The following is a 17066-nucleotide window of genomic DNA, read 5'->3' on the forward strand; positions in this document are numbered from 1 at the left end:
GCACCCCCAGTGGAAAATAATAAAAATTATAATAACAGTTAACAGAGACTGAGTGCTTATATTGTGCCAGACACATAACGAATTACTTTACATATATTATCTCCTTTAATACGCATAATCTCAATAGGTATCTTCTTTTATTAGCCGTATTTTACAACGGAAGAAATGGAGGGTCCTGGCTCCCCAGGCTCACTCAGCTGGGAAGTGGTATAACCAGGGTTCTAGTTCTTTTAGGTCCTGTGACCAGTCACTTGGAGATTCAGTACCTTTCATGTTGAAAAATCCCCAATGGCCCATAAAGTGGGGGCTTGTATGTGGACCACCCACCTAATAATCAAGCTCAAGTTAGATGACTGCAGGCTGACCACAGCCCAGGAAGCCTGCCTAGGAGCTGCAGTATCTGTGACAAAGGGCAAAATCAGGCTGCATGGATCTCAGTGCTAGGAGAATCTGCTGTGTTGTCCCCTTCCTCCAGCCCTGTACACAGGTAGGGGAGAATGTTGACATGCTGGAACTCTCCTTGGCTAAGGAGCACAGAGGTGATGGCATCTGGGCCCTGATTGACTAAATGAAAGTGCTGCTAGGAAACTTTCTTGCCTCAGACAAGGTTCAGATTTGGGCTCAACACCTCGGTGCAGCAGGGCCCTAGGAACTGCCTCCACTTCTCATCCACCTGAGTTCTGACACCCAGCACTGTGCCTCAGACAGCATTCATGCTTCCTTTGGAGTTTGGGCCAGAGCTACTAGATTACCCAACATGGGGAAACTGGGGTCTGTATTACATTATTTTAAGGCTCACATGACTACTTTCCTCAACCCTACACTTTCCTATGCCATCAACCTTCTCGCTGAAAAGGCTTCATAGCTCCCTTTCTCCAAATGGCAAAAGTCCTTAATCAGCCAGAAAAGGCCTAGCGGGCTCTCTCACTACCTTACCTCTGTAGCGTTCCTCTAGCCACTCCCCCTTCACCCTCCAGTCCATTCAAACTCAATTCCTGCAGAGTCCTATGCAGGGCCTTCACATATGGCCTGTCTGCCTAGGCTGTTCTCCCCCCTACTGTCTGTCATCTACTCACTCACCCTTTAGGTCTTAGCTTTCAAGTTGACATGCCCATCTCTACCTGTATAGGCCAGATGCCCTTCTTCTGTGCTCCCATAGCTCCCTGTATTTCTGTATCCTGGTACTTAAGACTGTATTGTAGTTGCCTGGTTACTTCTCTCTAGCCCTCCCTCACTAGGCCACAAACACTGTGGGTAGGGACCGTTTTATTCACCGATGTTTCCCCAGGGTCCACTGCAGTGGATGGCAAGTAAAAGCACTCAGTAAATATTTGCTGTGTGAATAAATGCATGATGAAGATCGGTGGGCCCAACCCACTCTGGACCGTGTTCTTAAGACACATAGCTATCTAGGTGCTGGCCTAAAGGACAAATGAAGCTTTGGCTCCAGCTGGGGCTGGGGAAGGAGTGGGTCCTCAGACTGTTCCTGAAACCTGCGACTTCAGTTGTCTGGCCCCAGCTCTTTTGACTTGATAGGATTTTGGGGTAGGATTATACTGAGCATTTCTCCACCCAGCCCACCCTCCTAGAGTCCCCCACAAATTGACCTCACTGGGCCTGCTTTTATGAAAGGTTTATTCCTAGTGCTAGGTCCCAATCTTCCAGGGCTCTAAGCACAATTAAACTGGGTGGATAGGTGAGGGGAGGCCCATTCAGACGCAGGGCCAGAAATGGGGCTCCCCATTATTCCCACCCCTTTGGTCCCAGTCCCCTTCTCTGCAATGGGCACATATAGAGGGACAAAGGGTATTGGAGGCAACATCATAGGCCCAGGGGAGCCCGAGAAGAGCTGCCATTGGCTGACAGGGCCTTGTGAGGCTCTGCCATTGGTCAGGGGGCACACCCCAGGAGCTAGGGATAGGCCTGAGGAGTGATGCCACTGGCCAGGGAGTGGTTTTGTCATAGCCTTTGGCTGTGGAGTAGAAGGAAAAGATCTGGGAATGAAGCCCAGTGGCCAGGAAGATAAGTGACAGGGCAGCAGCTGCTGGGCCTGCAGGCCCCTCCCTACCCACAGCAGTGTGGGCAAAACAGGTATCAGGCCCCAGGCAGGGAAAGGGAGCCCCAGCCAGAGGGCAGGTGGCCAGGGATGTCCCATGTCCATTCTCCCCCAACCTGGGACTGCCCTTCCCAATGTCTTTCTTGATAGCCAGGTTGGGCTGGGAGCGGCTCACTGCTCCTCTAGCCAGGAGGGCTTCTCAGATCCTGGAGGCCGCAGCTTGATGTTGAACTGCTGCAGGGTCTGCTCCAATTGTTTCTGGTTCCCAGCAAAGTAGGCGGACACAGCATTGTGGAAGAGCAGCAGCTGCTTGTGCATCACCTTGATCTGGGGGTCCAGAGGGTCAGCTGAGCCTGGACTCAGATGCCCTTCTTGAGGGGTTGAGCCTGAGCCCAGACCAGAGGCACATGGACTCTGCTCTGATGGTGCTTTTCTTGTGGGGGCCGAACACCACCAAGGGAGTCAAAGGAGAGGGTCAATCTGATGGGAGAAACCTAACATGATTGGCTAGGTCTCGGGTTCTGGTACCCCAGCTCAGGGGGTGATTTTTCTGTTATGATCCTGGGAACAGCAGCCAAATTCTTCAACAGAAAAGGGCCAGGAGTCAGAGGGAGGGAGACCTGGAAAAGTCCAGGAGTTGAGGGGGCTAGGGGAAGATCGCACTCCTTAGCCAGGCTGCGTTTCCCCAGCCAATGAGGGGGAGGGTCGGGGGAGGGTCAGTATTACAGATGGAAAGATGGGCTGAGGTCAAAGGGGTGGGGCTGGCACCTTGTTTTCTTCCAGGAACTTGAGCTTGATGGCCACATCTCCTCGCAGCTTCTCGTATTTGTCCCGATGGGCCTGGAAAGTGGCCTGGGCACTCTCGAGTCGACCACGCGTCCCTGCATCCCGGGGGCCTAGGCTCAGCTCCTCTAAGTCTGTTCGGTAGGCATCATATTCCAGCCTGGGGAGGGGGTTATATAGGCTCATCTCCACCCCCATGTCCTCCACACACACTCTTTTTTCCTTCCTGAATTCTTATGCCCCTAATCACAACTTTCACCCAAGCCAGCCAACTCCCAAAACCCTAGGCCCTGCCAGTGCCCACACCTGGCAGCCTCATACTGTTTGACAGTCATGAGTGTGTCTTCCATGGTTTTGGTGACCAATGTGTTGATGCTAGAGACAAAGAAGTTCACAGCCCCTAGCAGTGTTTCTCCATTCTTGCACAGCAGCTTCTGTGTCTCTGCATTGTAGCCAAATTCCTCCTGAGGACAGAAAGGAGGGACAGGCCTTGAGAAATAGTCCCTACCTGACTGGAGCTGTAGGGTCCTTTAGTCCCCTTTTCCCGAGGAAGGAAGCAGCCATCAAAACAAACAACCAAGGACTGCCTCCAGCAAGGCTTTCTTAGCCAGAAAGTTAGTGGGGCCACCCTGGGGATGCCTGGGGTGGGGATGTGGGGGTGAGGTTCTCAGATAAGTTCACAGGACTAGAACAAGGAAAGTCAGTGCAGCAGGCAAGGGAGGAGCTCTGATTAGGCTGAGCACCAAAGGCATTCTCGCCAATGCAGAGAAGGGTTACTTGTGAGGCACCTAGTGTGCCCCCTCCCCCTGCCCCTCCGACTTTGGACCTCCGTACAAACCCTTAGGCTGCCTCCACAGGTGAGTGCTGCTGGGGACAGGGCTGGGCCCACCCTGGAGGGATTCTCCCTCTGGGCTGCAGGAGGGATGGAGGGAGGGAGGCTGAGGGATGACTGCCTGGGAGGGCCTGGGCCCAGTCCCCCCCAACTTTCTTTGGCCTGGCTGAGGCACCTGAAGCTCTGGGGACTTCTGGCTGAGGTCAGCAAAGGCGTCACCTAGTGCATGCTGGGTCTGCAGCAGGCTGTAGAGGTGGGCTGTCAGCGCCCGGCCCAGCTGCAGGACACTCTCATACTTGCGCTTCGTCTCACGCAGCAACTCAATCTGCAGCTCTAGCTCCAGGTCCACAGTCCGGGAGCCTCGGCCAAATCGCTCTGATAACAGCTGCTTTGTGCACTGATTGGGAAGTGGGGGAATAGGTCAGAGACCCTAGCACCCTGCTCCCCGAACAGCATACCCAGGCTGGAATATAGATGGACTATTAGGATCTGGGAGAAGGCAAAAAGGTACCCAGAGGGAGTTTGGGGGAAGGGAGAGGTGCTTGAATCCCACCTTATATGTGTTGATGCCCCATTTCTTGACGATGTCAAACTTCTCTCCAGCGATGCCCCGAGCCACCTCATCTCCGGAGCCAGCAGGAGTGGCACTGTGAGATGGATGGCGGCCAGACCCTAAAGGACCAAGTTCTCTGACTCTAGCCTCTCTCAGATACAACCAGACGCCTCTGTGGCTCCACCCATACTTCTCTCCCAGCATCTGAACATGACTTCCCTGAGGGAGCAGAAGCTGGAGACAGTTAGATTCTCTTACTTACTAGGAGGAGCTCGTACCTTGTGCCCTGAGACCTAAATCCCAAAAACATCTGGCCTCCTTCTGAGGTGGTGGTGGGGTTGGAGGGGGAGGGAAGAGGGGCTGCTGGTGTACAGGGGCAGAGGAAACAAGAAAATACGATGAGTGTGGGGCGGGAGGTCAAGGATGGTGGGTCCTGATAACAGGCAACCTAGTTGACATTCCCATGTGGAACCCTAGTCAGTGTGAGACTCAGGGCTGCTTGTCCCTCTAAACTTTAGAGTCTAAAGTAAAACTCTGAAAAGCCTCATAAATCTCCAAATCAGCCCAAGCTCCAGAGCACAGAGTTCTCGACTTAGGTGGTAGCAGCAGAGAAAGGGCACATCTCAAGGGAAATGGCAAGTAGAGGCAGTTGAACAACCCTGGGAACTGGTCTTGGGCTGAGACAGTCCACAGGATTCATACTAGCAGAGGTTTCCAAGGTCTCCAGAGGTAACTCCAGCTTTCTTAGACATATCCTATGCTCCCCAGAACCATTCCTCTCCCCTTCTTCACTCAAACTTCCTGTCCTGTTCTGATCATTCATACCTGTGGGGATGAGTCCATCACCAGAGCCCCCATAGCCACCAGACACAATGCTAGTTTCATTGAGGTTGGGTCCTGACACCATCACCTGCTGGAGGTCCTATAGGCCAGAGAAGAGGGGGGGGGGCTTCAGGAACATAGGGACAGCTGAAGCATTTTGGGGGTGAGAACAAACTTGGATTGAAGCATCACAGAGAGAGCACACAAAGGAAGTCTGCACAGAATCAGAACAAAAATTTGTAAAAAGAAGGGAGTTAGATAAGTTAGGAAAGGCTGCTGGAATAGGCCAGGGTTTATGAGTTGGGATTCCTAAATTGAATAAGGAGAAGAATCAAACAGATGCACCTGTTCCAGCCCATCATCCTCAGGAAGCTGCCCAGCTTCGCCGTTCCCATGGATGGGGATCTCCATTGTAGCTGCCTTCCCTAGGATCCCGTCCGTCATGGCTAGGGAAGGGACTGGAGTCAATGTCTCCACCCCAGTGCCCTGCAAAGCCCAACACAGATAGTTCTGGAAATTGGCCAGGACCACAGAAGAGAAATGTCTCCCCTACCATTTCTGAGGTTTTAGAGGTTGTCCCAGGGGTAGAGTGTTCTGGAGTTTGGCTACCACTCCTTTCCTCAGGTAGTGCGAGTATATGTACCTCTTCCCTCCAAGGGGCATATTTTTACACATGCACAGGCCTCAGGTGTCTTCTCATGACCCTCCAACTTCACCAGGACTCCGATGATTATTCATGCATTCGATCATTCAACAGACATTTAATGAGTGCCTACTATGTGTCATGCTCTATTTGAGGCTATGAAACACAGCAGTGAACGAGATAAAGACTGTGTTCTCCTGAAGCTGATCCCCACCCAGGTGTTTCTTCCCATCAGGAGATGAACCCCTTTCCAGGGCTCAGTATGTTCTCCATCGCTTAGCCTTTCAACACTCCTTTAGTGTTTCTTCCCCTTTCCTTCAGATGGTTCCCCCCGTCTCCATACCATGCACCTTCATACCATGCACCTTCCCTTCCTCGGGCTCTTCCCACCAGGCCTTTTGATTCAGTTGATTCAGTTGGTTTATTCTTGCCAGCCTCTGGGAAAGCCTCTTTTCCCCAGAACATAGGTGACAGCTTCCAAAGTCAGTTATGTTTCTCTAGGTGTGTTTCCCCCACCCCCCACCCCAATACACCTGGGCATCAGGTGTGTCCTCATCCTTTCCCAGGCTCAGAGGTATCTTGCCCTCAATACAGGTTCATGCATTCAACTTCCCCTTGCCCAAGTATGGCCCGCTCACCTGAGGACAGGCCGCTCTTCCCCTCAGGGAGCCAGGCCCGGGCCGCGCGGGGACCTCGGGCTCCAGCTCCCGTCGCGATCCTAGCAGCAGGTCAGGGACTCGGAGGAAGTGACGTCCTCTCCTGGGCAGAAGAAGCCAGCCACGTCGCAGATTATAAGGGCGGAGGTGACGTTAGCAGCCGGGGGCAGGACGATCCTTGAATCAACCCCTCAGTCCCTGGGGATGGACGAGAGATTACTTCCGGGGCGTTACCGAGAAGCTGTAACGGAAGTGACGCAGGACGTGAGCTTGTGGCGGGATGGAGCAGCAGCAGCAGCAGCAGCAGCTGAGAAACGTGAGTGGCAGTTCATGTGGCTTCAAAGCCCTACATTCACCTGTCCTCGCCGTCTGCATGGCGGGAACCCCAAAGAGCTAGGGATCCGAGGGCTAGGGACATCGGGCTGTGGTGCGCGGTCCTGTTAAACTTCAAGGCGCGGCCTTGAATTCAGGTGTGGGCCCCCTTATAGCTGAGTTCTTGGTCCCCTTCTCTCCTAGTTGCGGGACTTCCTGTTGGTCTACAATCGGATGACGGAACTCTGCTTCCAGCGCTGCGTACCCAGCCTGCACCACCGAGCCCTGGATGCCGAGGAGGTGGGGAACCGAGTAGGGGATTACTCTTAATCCTCAGAGTTAACCGTGATCTGCTTCCTTCCTCCCTCCACTACCTTCGGCCAGGGCCTTTGCATGAGCCTCGCCCCCAGGTTGGAGATGGGAAGGAAGGAAACGGATCTGACAGGACACCTTTGGCCCCTATTTCCACCCTGTCTTCCTTCCAGGAAACCTGTCTGCACAGCTGTGCTGGGAAGCTGATCCATTCCAACCATCGCCTCATGGCTGCTTACGTGCAGCTCATGCCTGCCCTGGTACAGCGCCGCATCGCAGACTACGAGGCTGCCTCAGCTGTGCCAGGTGTTGCTCCTGAACAGCCTGGAACCTCGCCATCAGGCAGCTAGCCATCCCCAACCCCCGGAAGGGAGGCACTTGATGGCCCCTCAAATTGAAGGAGCCAGTGGACCTTGCTTGGGCTGGGTACAGCCTGTATATAGAAAGTGAGGTATTGCCTGAGAGCTGGGTACTGTGGCTCCAGGAAGCGTTAATAAACCCACTTTTATTCTGTTTGGTTTATATTCTGGGCAGGGAAGCTTTGCTCACTTTATTAGCATCATCTTTTATTCTGTCAGTTAGTGAATATCTGCTGGCTTTAGCTCTGTCTGCAGAGAAATTGCCTTCTTTGTAAGGAAGCAAACCTTAGCATTCCCAGGCACCTGCTTAGAGCAAGGTCTGTGGGTACAATTTTAAAGTTGGTAATAGCAACGGGAACTTGGTTCCTGTCCAGATGACAGAGAAAATGGGAGCTCTGTCTAGCTCTTCTTCACATAAATCAGTCTGACTTTAATGGCTCACTTGTGAGCCAGGTGTGCATTCATTTATAGCTATTTTTTGTGGACTGTGTTTTACAAGAAGGAACTCTGCCAGATTTAGGGAAAGGAGGAGATGTCTAAGGACAGTAGATCAAGAAATCACAGGGTTTTTAGGCACTACCTACTGGGAAATCAGTAGCTCCAGGACAGAGATGAAACCTGTAAGAATTCAGGGGTGTTCTGGAACTTCAGCCACTTTACCCAAGTTGTTATTTTCTCACTATTTCCTGTCTTCCTGAATGAGCAGTAAAACCTTTAAGCAAAGAAGGTCTGTGTGCTTGTCTTCAGGGGCAGTAAGAAAGGGGAAAACTTAGGCCAAATTCTGTAATACGGTCAGACTTGAGGGAGAGAAACCCAAGGGAGAAGTAGAGGGTAGTGATTATGGGGGGAAAAAAGGGGTAAAATTAAATCTTCAGGCTCCTTAATGTCTCAGTGCTTATATATAATCTTCTAATTCCAGCTCTTCCACCCTCTACCACATGTTCCCCCTGTGCCTGTTCTGTGATTTCTAATTCCAGTCTATCCATTCTTTCCTCATTATTGCCCCCTTGTGGAATTTACTTCTGCATTCGGCAGTATAAATGGCCTATCATTCCATCACCCCATTTTCTTGCTGCCCTTGTGTCCTTTTCGTATCGTTCCAGCTGTTTAATCTTTGCTGTTCCTCCATTCAAACTGCTAGAGAAAAACACTGCTGTATAATAAATGCTACTAAATATTAAAGGTCTCCAACTTCAACCAAGCTCTCACTACCAAAAAGCAACCCTTCTGGGTTCCAGTCTATTTGCTTTCCTTAATCACCAAGGCAGTTATTTATACCTTCACTGCTCTCCTTAATCCCCCATCTCACCCTCCGCTATCTCCCATCAGGTGACCACGTCCTTTCATTTTTTACAGAGGAAATGGAAGCTCATAGACATCGGCACCCGCAATAATAAAAAGAACTTTTTACAATGACCCTCAAAGCACATGTTTTCTCCCTGTATAGATCGGGAAGTTGAAATTCTCTATGAGCAGACCTTGTATTAAAATACAGATCTGCCTTTAAAATCCATGTTTGTTTGTTTGGTGAGCCCCCACTTTGTATAGGTTCTGATGTTGGTATATGTCATGCTTCATCTTAGTTAATCTTGAAAAAAACTACAAGTGAAAGGTATTATCTCCACTTAACAGATGAGGAAGCAAGAATCCAGAAGATATTAGAAGCACATCTTAATGCACAGTTACCTGTTCAGAAAAGTAACTCCAATCAGCTTTTTGCCTTTCTAGGGTTGGTTTTCCTGCCAGGCGGCTTCAGAATATAATTGCCTACTCCTTTGCAAAGTCTGATTCCTTTGAGGCTACGCAAGTGTATCACCCTCTCTATTTGTCCTTAGTAACTATTGCTCTTCTACTTTCCACTAAATAGCTAGCCCTTGGTCTTCCTACATGGGCACTTTATTCAGTATTTTGGTCTCTTAGTTTTTTGACCCAATATCCAATGATTTTCATTCGCTTAGCCACCCATTCCCATAGTTATGTCCTAGCCATTGTCTTCACCTCACACTGCTGTATCTCCAAAATACTATTACTTGCATCTTATTCAGCTACCATATTCTTCCCACTTTATTTATTGAACTATTCCTCTACTGTCTTTGATTTCACTGGAGCAGTTAGGTCATTGCTTCTACCTTCTCTCCATTAACACCTTCCTGTCTAGATTCCTATTCAGCTTAAATTCTAGTGATCCTCTTGGAATAAGCTGCATTTGCTGAACTCATCTCTCTTTTTTTGACTCTTAGATAAAATGAAACTTTTGTACTTGCATTTGGAGAACCAAAAGCCACCCAAGGAAATCACTATAGAGCAGATTTATATCACTATGAATCCATGGTTACCAGCTTCAAGTAGAGCCTCAGCCCCTATAATCCTACTGGATTTTTCTAGTCGTCTCCCTGCTTGCTGCAATGAGTATTTCAAACCAATATTCTTAAGTCTCTTATTAGCTTACCCCCCCACACACACACCATTCTCTTCACTTCTTGCAGATAATCTTATTTCTTTATAGACAAAAGTAAAAGTTGTCAGTTGGGAATTCTCACAACATCTGGCCACCAAACTTGGTCACCCATCCACATCTGCATCATTCTCTTCCTCTCCTGTCTAAACAGGGCAAGCATTACTCTAAAGGCCTATTCCTTTGCTCTGAATCCTAGTTCTTCCTTTAGAATCTGATTTTTCCCTACTTTACTAAATTCTCGTCTGTTTGAACTTGCTAAAGACTCTACTGGGCTGGCCTGGTGGCTCAGGCGGTGGAGCTCCGTGCTCCTAACGCTGAAGGCTGCTGGTTCAATTCCCACATGGGCCACTAGGCTCTCAACCACAAGGTTGCCAGTTCAACTCCTTGACTCCCACAGGGGACGGTGGGCTCCGCCCCCTGCAACTAAGATTGAACACAGCACCTTGGGCTGGGCTGCTGCTGATGGCTTGGTTGGAGAACAGGCTCTTAACCACAAGGTTGCCTGTTCAACTCCCACAAGGGATGGTGGGCTGCGCCCCCTGCAACTAACAATGGCAACTGGACCTGGAGCTGAACTGTGCCCTCCACAACAACGATTGAAAGGACAACAACTTGACTTGGAAAAAAAATCCTGGAAATACACACTGTTCCCCAATAAAGTCCTGTTCCCCTTCCCCAATAAAATCTTTAAAAAAAAAAAAAAAAAAAAAAAACTCTCCTGATAGAACAAACAAACCACTCTGTACCTCATTCCCTCCACCCCAGCTATCCTATTTTTTTCTGTTTTACAGCTAAAAACAGTTGGATACTTTGGCCCTCTCCATCCCATTCTTCTACCCGACCTGTTTTGACTTCTGGAAGCTTTATTCTGTTGAAATGATTCTTAACTGAGGTCACCCTGACTTACTGAGGATATGGCCTTCATATCCCTGAATCAAGTCCAGGCTTACTTCCCTTCTCAGTAGCCTCTCGTACTATTAACTAATAATAGTTCCTCATCATCGATGAGGAACTGGTGGCTGCTATTCCACTCATACTTTTACTGCTACCTCTGGCTGTAGCTTAGCCTCCTTTGCAGGCCTCCCCACCTCCAACTTTTAAATCTAAGTTTCTCTAGGTTCTGTTCTTTCTCAGTCTGTTTTTTCTAGTATTGTTTCTTCCCCACTCTGAGCTTTAGTTACGGATGACTCCCACATCTCTCCTCCAAGCTATTTAATTGACATCTTCATTTAGGTATCTCAAAAACATAACCAACTCAACATGTTTCCTCATAAACTTTCCTCCTACACCTAGTACTCATCCAGTTGCAAAAGCTGGAAACCTCACTCCTCTCCTCACTCAATTGCGAAATCTTTACAGTTTACATTTCTAAATACCCCTTTAGATTTTTTCTCTTCTCCATCTTGACAGTCTTTCACCAGGATTATTGCAATTGCTGCTTCTCCCTATACCCATTTTAGCACCCCTCCAATCTGTTCTCCATTCTTATGCCAGAAAACACAAACCGATGCCTAAAACTTTGCAATAGCTTCGCACTCATAGGATAAAAACTTGACATTCTACACAAGCCCTACCAGGCCCTGCATGATCGAGCTCCTGCCTACCTCAGCTTTATCTTGTCAGTGACTCAGATACTGGACTATTAGTACTGTGTTGAACTGAACCACACCTCACTCTCCCTCTCTGCTCTGACCCCACTGGCCTTTGGATTCCTTCAACTTGTCATACATTATCCCATCTCCAGGCCTTTGCACTTGCTGCTTCTTGCCTTGCAATGCTTTCCCACTACTTTACCTACTGAACTACTCATTCTTGAGTACTTAGTGCAAATAGTCTTTCCTCAAAGAATTCTTTGCAGACTCCGGGTCCGATAATTCTTCGTGTTTTTGGCATTAGCATTTCTAACAGTTGCTCATGAGGTCAGAGTCCTTGTTTGTATTGCTCACCATTGTATCCTTATCACAGTGCCTGGCACATAATGTGTGTTCGATAAATATTTGTTGAATGAACATCTTTCAATAGCCTCCCTGCTCAATCTACTATTTACATAAAAAGAGAAAGGTTTTTAATTAAAAGAGAGAGAAGTGAATCTACATTTAACCTCTGCTCTGTTTTTTTTCCATAGCACTGTCACATGTTATATAGTTTACTCATTTTTATTATTTGTGTCCCCCACTAGAATATAAGCTCCATAAATCAGGAGTTTTTGTCAATGTTGTTTTGTACACCAATGGAACCAAACACCTAAAGTAGTGTCCAAAATAGTTGATGCTCAATAAATATTTGTTGGGTGAATGAAGGTGAGAGAATGGTTCCAGAGCAAAGGTCTAGAGCGCGGCTTTAGAGAGAGGGGGAGTACCTTTTATTGGTAACAGGAAGGAGGGAGGGATGGACGAAAGCAGATCTAAGTATTTTTTTATATGGTTTTGGAATAATGAGAGAGTTCCTTTTAAATAGCATGTATGATGGTTTTATGTGTCAATTTGGCTAGGTTACAGTACCCAGTTACTTAATCAAATACTAATCTAGATGTTGCTGTGAAAGTATTTTTATAGAAGTGGTTAACATCTACAATTAATTAACTTTAAGAAAATTACCCTCGATAATGTGGGTGGGCTTCATCCAATTAATTGAAGGCCTTAAGAGCAGAAATTGAGATTTCCCTGAGAAGAAATTGTGCCTCAAGACTGCAGCATTAACTCCTGCTTGAGTTTCTAGCATGCTGACCTATCCTTCAGATTTTGGACTTGCCAGCCCCCACAATCATGTGAACCAATTCCTTAAAATAAATCTCTTTATGGATATAGACCTGTATCCTATTGGTTTTGTTTCTCTGGAGAACCCTGATTGATTTTGTTTTTAATAGGAGGTGAAGTTATCATCAGAGAGCAAAGTAGAAGAAAATGGAAGATGAGAGAGTGCAGGATGTTTGAAATAGTCTTTGCACAGAATGGAAGAGTGAACTGGAAAAAAAAACCCATAGATTTTTAGGCAGTGTTGAGAACTCAGTTGAGATTACTAAACAGATTTCCCTATATTTGTCTGGAAAACTATTGTTTCTTTTTTTTAAAAAAGATTTTATTGGGGGAGGGGAACAGGACTTTATTGGGGAACAGTGTATACTTCCAGGACTTTTTTCCAAGTCAAGTTGTTGTCCTTTCAATCTTAGTTGTGGAGGGTGCCATTCAGCTTCAAGTTGTTGTCCCTTCAGTCTTAGCTGTGGAGGGCGCAGCTCAGCTCCAGGTCCAGTTGCCATTGCTAGTTGCAGGGGTCACAACCCACCATCCCTTGCGGGAGTCGAACCGGCAACCTTGTGGTTGAGAGGACTCGCTCCAACCAACTGAGCCATTCGAGAGCTCAGCGGCAGCTCAGCTCAAGGTGCCGTGTTCAATCTTAGTTGCAGGGGGCGCTGCCCACCATCCCTTGCGGGACTCGAGGAATTGAACTGGCAATCTTCTGGTTGAGAGCCCGCGCTCCAACCAACAACTGAGCCATCCGGGAGGCAGCTCAGCTCAAGGTGCCATGTTCAATCTTAGTTCAGGGGGCAGAGCCCACCATTGCTTGCAGGACTCAAGGAATTGAACTGGCAACCTTGTGGTTGAGAGCCCACTGGCCCATGTGGGAATCGAACCGGCAGCCTTTGGAGTTAGGAGCATGGAGCTCTAACCACCTGAGCCACTGGGCCAGCCCCAGAAAACTATTGTTTTAAGGCCTTAAATTTTAAGACCCACTGTGACTCTGTGACTCTTTTTTGTCCTTCCCAGGGAGGGTTGCCCATGCCCTTATTTATGCCCTCATTGAACCCTGTTATGGCTTGTTCACCATTATGTCAACAGCACTTGGTAGAGTGCCCTGAACAACAAATGTACATACTGGTAGCTAACACATTTCAGTTATATCAAGTACTTATTATCTACCAGGCTCTATTCTGAGGGCTTTATATACATTAACTCATTTAATCCTCCCAACAACCCTATAAGGTAGATACTATTATTATTTTATATTTTACAAAGAATGAAACAGATAAAATATCCCACAACTAGTAAGTGGTGGCGTCAGGTTTTCAATCCAGACATCTGACTCCAGAGTCTGTCCTATTTCTCACTAATGAAGATTGCTATACATTTATATATTTGTTCCATAAATGTTTTCTAATCATGCACTCATGGTGCCTAGAGCAGGAGCTGCGGAGAGAGCAGAGAGCAATCAGAAGCTCTGCCACCATGGAGTTTATATTTCTAGTCAGGGGAAGCAGACAATAAGCAATGAAATGTTTATATGAAATGGTAATAAGTGCTATGGAGAAAAATAATACAGGGTAAGAAGGATAAGGGAGGTGGGGAGAGTATTGATATTTTATATTGGGTGGTCACAGAAGAACTCACTACCAGTAATGTCTGAGCAGAGATTTGAAAGGAGGGAGTTAAGCCTTGTGGTCATCTGGAAGAAGAGTGCTCATTGTGGTTTAAGCCTAAAGTTGCTCCCCAGTATCCATTGTCCCCTTCTTCCTTTACTAATAGAACCCCTGGCTTTTTATCTGGGCACATGGTCACTGAAAATAAAGATTAGATTTTGTAGCTTTCCTTGATGCTGTGTGTGTCTATGTGATTGAGTGATTTGTGCATTGCCAGATTGTGCCCTTAAAAGTCAGGCTATGCTTTCTCCTTCGCTTTCTCCCCATCTCACTAGTTGGGATGGGGCCTAGCAGACATGGTGGTAAATTCTCTCAGACCTTGAAGAAAAGGACTACTTCCTTGGAGAAAGCAGAACATCTAAAAGGTGATGTATTAGCCCTGGAGTGACTATACTTGGATGGTTATGTGAGAGAGAAAAAAAAACAAACATCTATCATGTTTAAGTCATTGTACTTTTTTGGTCTTTTTGTTATAGTATGTGTGTGGTAGGCAGAATTTTTAGATGGGCCCCAAGATTTCCCACTCCCTGTATACATATCCTGCAAAACCCTAGGACTGATAGATTTTACTAATGTAATTAGGTTATATTGTATGGCATACTTGACTATAAGAAAGTGAGATTAGCTGGTGGGCCTGACCTAACCACGTGAACTTTTTAAGAGCAGGGAGTTTTCTCTGGCTGGTTGTGGAACAGGACATCAGAAAAATTTCAAGCATGAGAAGGATTTGAGGAACTATGGCTGGCTTGAAGATGGAAGGGCCATATAGCACTGGAAGCTGTGGCTTCTAAGACCTGAGAGTGGCCCCTCGCTGATGGCCAGGAAGGAAATGGGGACCTCAGTCCTACAACCACAAGGAACTGAATCCTGCCAACAACAGGAATGAGCTTGGAAGAGGAGTTTTCCCCAGAGCCTCCAGACAAGAACTCAGCCCTGTCAACACCTTGATTTCAGGATTATGATACACTGAGCACAGAACCCAGTCAATCTACAGAACTGTGAGATACTAAATGGGTGTTGTTTTTAAGCAGCTTAGTTTGTGGTAATTTGTTACACAGCCACAGAAAACCTGTCTGTCTCCTAACTGATATACAATTAGAGATGTACATAGGCTCTGAGGTGGGACCATGCTTGGTGTGATCCAGGCACAGCAGTAGTTGAGTGAATGGAGAGAGAGTAGGACAGAAGATCATAGAGGTAGCAGGCAACTGATCAGATAGCAATTTGGTGGCCATCATAGAACTTTGGCTTTCACCTGAAGGGATGAGATGATAAGGCATTTGCGAGTTTTGTGCTGAGGAGTGACAGGATCTGCTTATGTTTGAAGTGTCGCTGGCTGCCCTGAAAAGAGCAAACTGGGAAAGGGTGGAAGCAGAGAGACCAGTTTAGAGGGGCTATGGAAAAACCCAGGTGAGAGGTGAAAGTGCCTTAGACCAAGGTAGTAATAGCACGTAAGGTGATGAGAAATAGTTGGATTCTGGATAGATTTTGAAGCTATAGCCAACAGAATTTGCTGAAGGATTAGACATGGGATGTGGGGATGGGAGCGGGAGGGAGAGTCACCTTTGACTCCAAGGTTTTGGCCTGAGCAACTGGAAAAATGTACTTGCCATTTACTGAGATGTGGAGATGGTAAAAGAAGCAGGTTTGGGGGTCGGTGGTGTGGGAGGCAGGAGTCTGGTTTTAGACATTTTAAGTTTTAAGTTTGGGATAATCATATGAGATATTCAAGTGGAGACGTTAAATAGGCAGTTGGATATACAAATCTAGATTTCAGAGCCTTGGTGGGATTATCTATCCTATGCTGAATTTCTATTTTTATTTTAATCATTCAGCACCCTTGCCCCTGATTTTCAGCTTCCTGTGTTGCAGGGTTTGTCTTATTCGGGGGTTTGGGGCATTGAGACGGGGTAGGTGGATATGGGTGGCGGGGGATGGTCCCAATGACAGGTCGTTGATGCCTGGCGCCAGCTTGGCCGCGCAGGGAATGCCCTCTGGATTGGTACTTCCCCTGATCAAACGTGTCGTTCTTTTTTTTCAGACCCAGCCAGGCTGACCCCCTATTCCCAAGGCCAGCGGGCAGCCAGCAAGTTCGGCCTGGCGCTGCTCCCTCTGCCCCGCGGGGTATTCGACTCTGGTCCCTCCCCTTTCTGGCGCCTCAGCGCTCCCGGCGTCAGCGAGGCTTGAGCCTCGCGGGAGCGAAGTAGTAACGGTTCTAACAGCTGGGAGCTGATGGAACTGCGGGTGAGTCCGTGGCCCCGATCCGCTTCCTTTCGTCCCCTGGGACCACTCTCCTCTGCTGCCCCCAGAAAAGTCCCTCCTCCGAATCACCCACGGAACCCTTCTCTCTCCCTTTCTCCTCTTCCTCCTCCTCCTGCCAGCCTGATCCTTTAACACTTTTCCCTCACTGTTCTCTCTCCCCGCCGTCACCGCCGCCATCCCAACCAATCCTCAGTTTTCTGTCCTCAATAGTCCGCTCAGCCCACCGGCAGACGGGACTGGGATTTTGCTGCTTCTGAGTGAGGATCTGTTTCTCCTCTTCAGGCGATCGCCAGGCTCCACGCCCAGGGACGGTTCCTCACTGCTATCGAGGTTCTCTGAGTGAGCCTTTTCCGTGTGTATATCAATTTGCCTCTACAAGCGGTCACACGTGTGTCTGCCAGTCTCTCTGCGTGTGGGTGGCAGTGAGTAGAGTGAGCCTGTGCCTACAACCCAAGACTTAAGTTCATGCATTTCCCCAACAGGCACTCCTTGATGAAACCGCATCGGCAAATCCCTTCCCTTTCCTTGCCTCCTGTACCCCTAAGACCAGGTGAGGGGGACAGTGTCCTGGGCCGTGGGAAGGAACTCTTGTGCAGGGAGGGCC

The 17066-nt window shown here is 48.1% G+C and overlaps 3 protein-coding genes across 5 annotated transcripts in view; 2 read left to right on the plus strand and 1 right to left on the minus strand.

Annotated features, from left to right (window-relative positions):
* Nucleotides 1–1617: 1617 nt before the first annotated feature.
* ARFIP2 (ARF interacting protein 2) lies at nucleotides 1618–6485 on the minus strand. Of its 3 annotated transcripts, none has more exons than XM_019755866.3 (8): nucleotides 6328–6484; nucleotides 5392–5532; nucleotides 5050–5146; nucleotides 4225–4343; nucleotides 3847–4068; nucleotides 3146–3303; nucleotides 2825–2999; nucleotides 1618–2383 (listed from the first exon to the last, which is right to left on the minus strand). In XM_019755866.3, exons 2-8 carry the CDS (start codon nucleotides 5488–5490, stop codon nucleotides 2228–2230), a joined length of 1026 nt encoding a protein of 341 aa, XP_019611425.1. In that variant the 5' UTR covers nucleotides 5491–5532; nucleotides 6328–6484; the 3' UTR covers nucleotides 1618–2227. The 3 variants fall into 3 exon arrangements, with proteins under 3 accessions (XP_019611425.1, XP_074191999.1, XP_074191998.1); XM_074335898.2 differs by lacking the exon at nucleotides 1618–2383 and adding an exon at nucleotides 2397–2536 and having other exon boundaries at nucleotides 6328–6485; XM_074335897.1 differs by lacking the exon at nucleotides 1618–2383 and adding an exon at nucleotides 2543–2676 and having other exon boundaries at nucleotides 6328–6485.
* Nucleotides 6486–6555: 70 nt separating this feature from the next.
* TIMM10B (translocase of inner mitochondrial membrane 10B) lies at nucleotides 6556–8184 on the plus strand. Its single transcript, XM_019755869.3, has 3 exons — nucleotides 6556–6661; nucleotides 6862–6957; nucleotides 7143–8184. Exons 1-3 carry the CDS (start codon nucleotides 6626–6628, stop codon nucleotides 7317–7319), a joined length of 309 nt encoding a protein of 102 aa, XP_019611428.2. The 5' UTR covers nucleotides 6556–6625; the 3' UTR covers nucleotides 7320–8184.
* A 3506-nt stretch (nucleotides 8185–11690) lies between these two features.
* Nucleotides 11691–17066, plus strand: part of LOC109460454 (dynein heavy chain domain-containing protein 1) — a 70062-nt gene continuing 64686 nt past the window's right edge. The window contains exons 1-3 of the mRNA XM_088791613.1: nucleotides 11691–15198; nucleotides 16242–16444; nucleotides 16745–17012. Coding sequence (XP_088647739.1) covers nucleotides 16928–17012 — 85 coding nt within the window. The 5' untranslated portion in view covers nucleotides 11691–15198; nucleotides 16242–16444; nucleotides 16745–16927. The remainder of the gene's footprint in view (nucleotides 15199–16241; nucleotides 16445–16744; nucleotides 17013–17066) is intronic.

Source organism: Rhinolophus sinicus, chromosome 14 (genome assembly GCF_057876585.1).
Source record: "Rhinolophus sinicus isolate RSI-liver-muscle chromosome 14, RSI-T2T, whole genome shotgun sequence".
NCBI lineage: Eukaryota > Metazoa > Chordata > Mammalia > Chiroptera > Rhinolophidae > Rhinolophus > Rhinolophus sinicus.

What these genes read in the sequence shown, in the direction of transcription:
- ARFIP2 (XM_019755866.3), bottom strand. Translation starts at nt 5,490, where the DNA reads ATGACGGACGGGATCCTAGGGAAGGCAGCTACAATGGAGATCCCCATC. An exon ending in GGGGCATCAACACATATAAG is followed by an intron (nt 4,069 to 4,224) that starts GTGGGATTCAAG and finishes CTTCCCAATCAG; the next exon opens with TGCACAAAGCAGCTGTTATC. An exon ending in AGTTCCTGGAAGAAAACAAG is followed by an intron (nt 2,384 to 2,824) that starts GTGCCAGCCCCA and finishes CTGGACCCCCAG; the next exon opens with ATCAAGGTGATGCACAAGCA.
- TIMM10B (XM_019755869.3), top strand. Translation starts at nt 6,626, where the DNA reads ATGGAGCAGCAGCAGCAGCAGCAGCAGCTGAGAAAC. An exon ending in AGCAGCAGCAGCTGAGAAAC is followed by an intron (nt 6,662 to 6,861) that starts GTGAGTGGCAGT and finishes CTTCTCTCCTAG; the next exon opens with TTGCGGGACTTCCTGTTGGT. An exon ending in GAGCCCTGGATGCCGAGGAG is followed by an intron (nt 6,958 to 7,142) that starts GTGGGGAACCGA and finishes TCTTCCTTCCAG; the next exon opens with GAAACCTGTCTGCACAGCTG.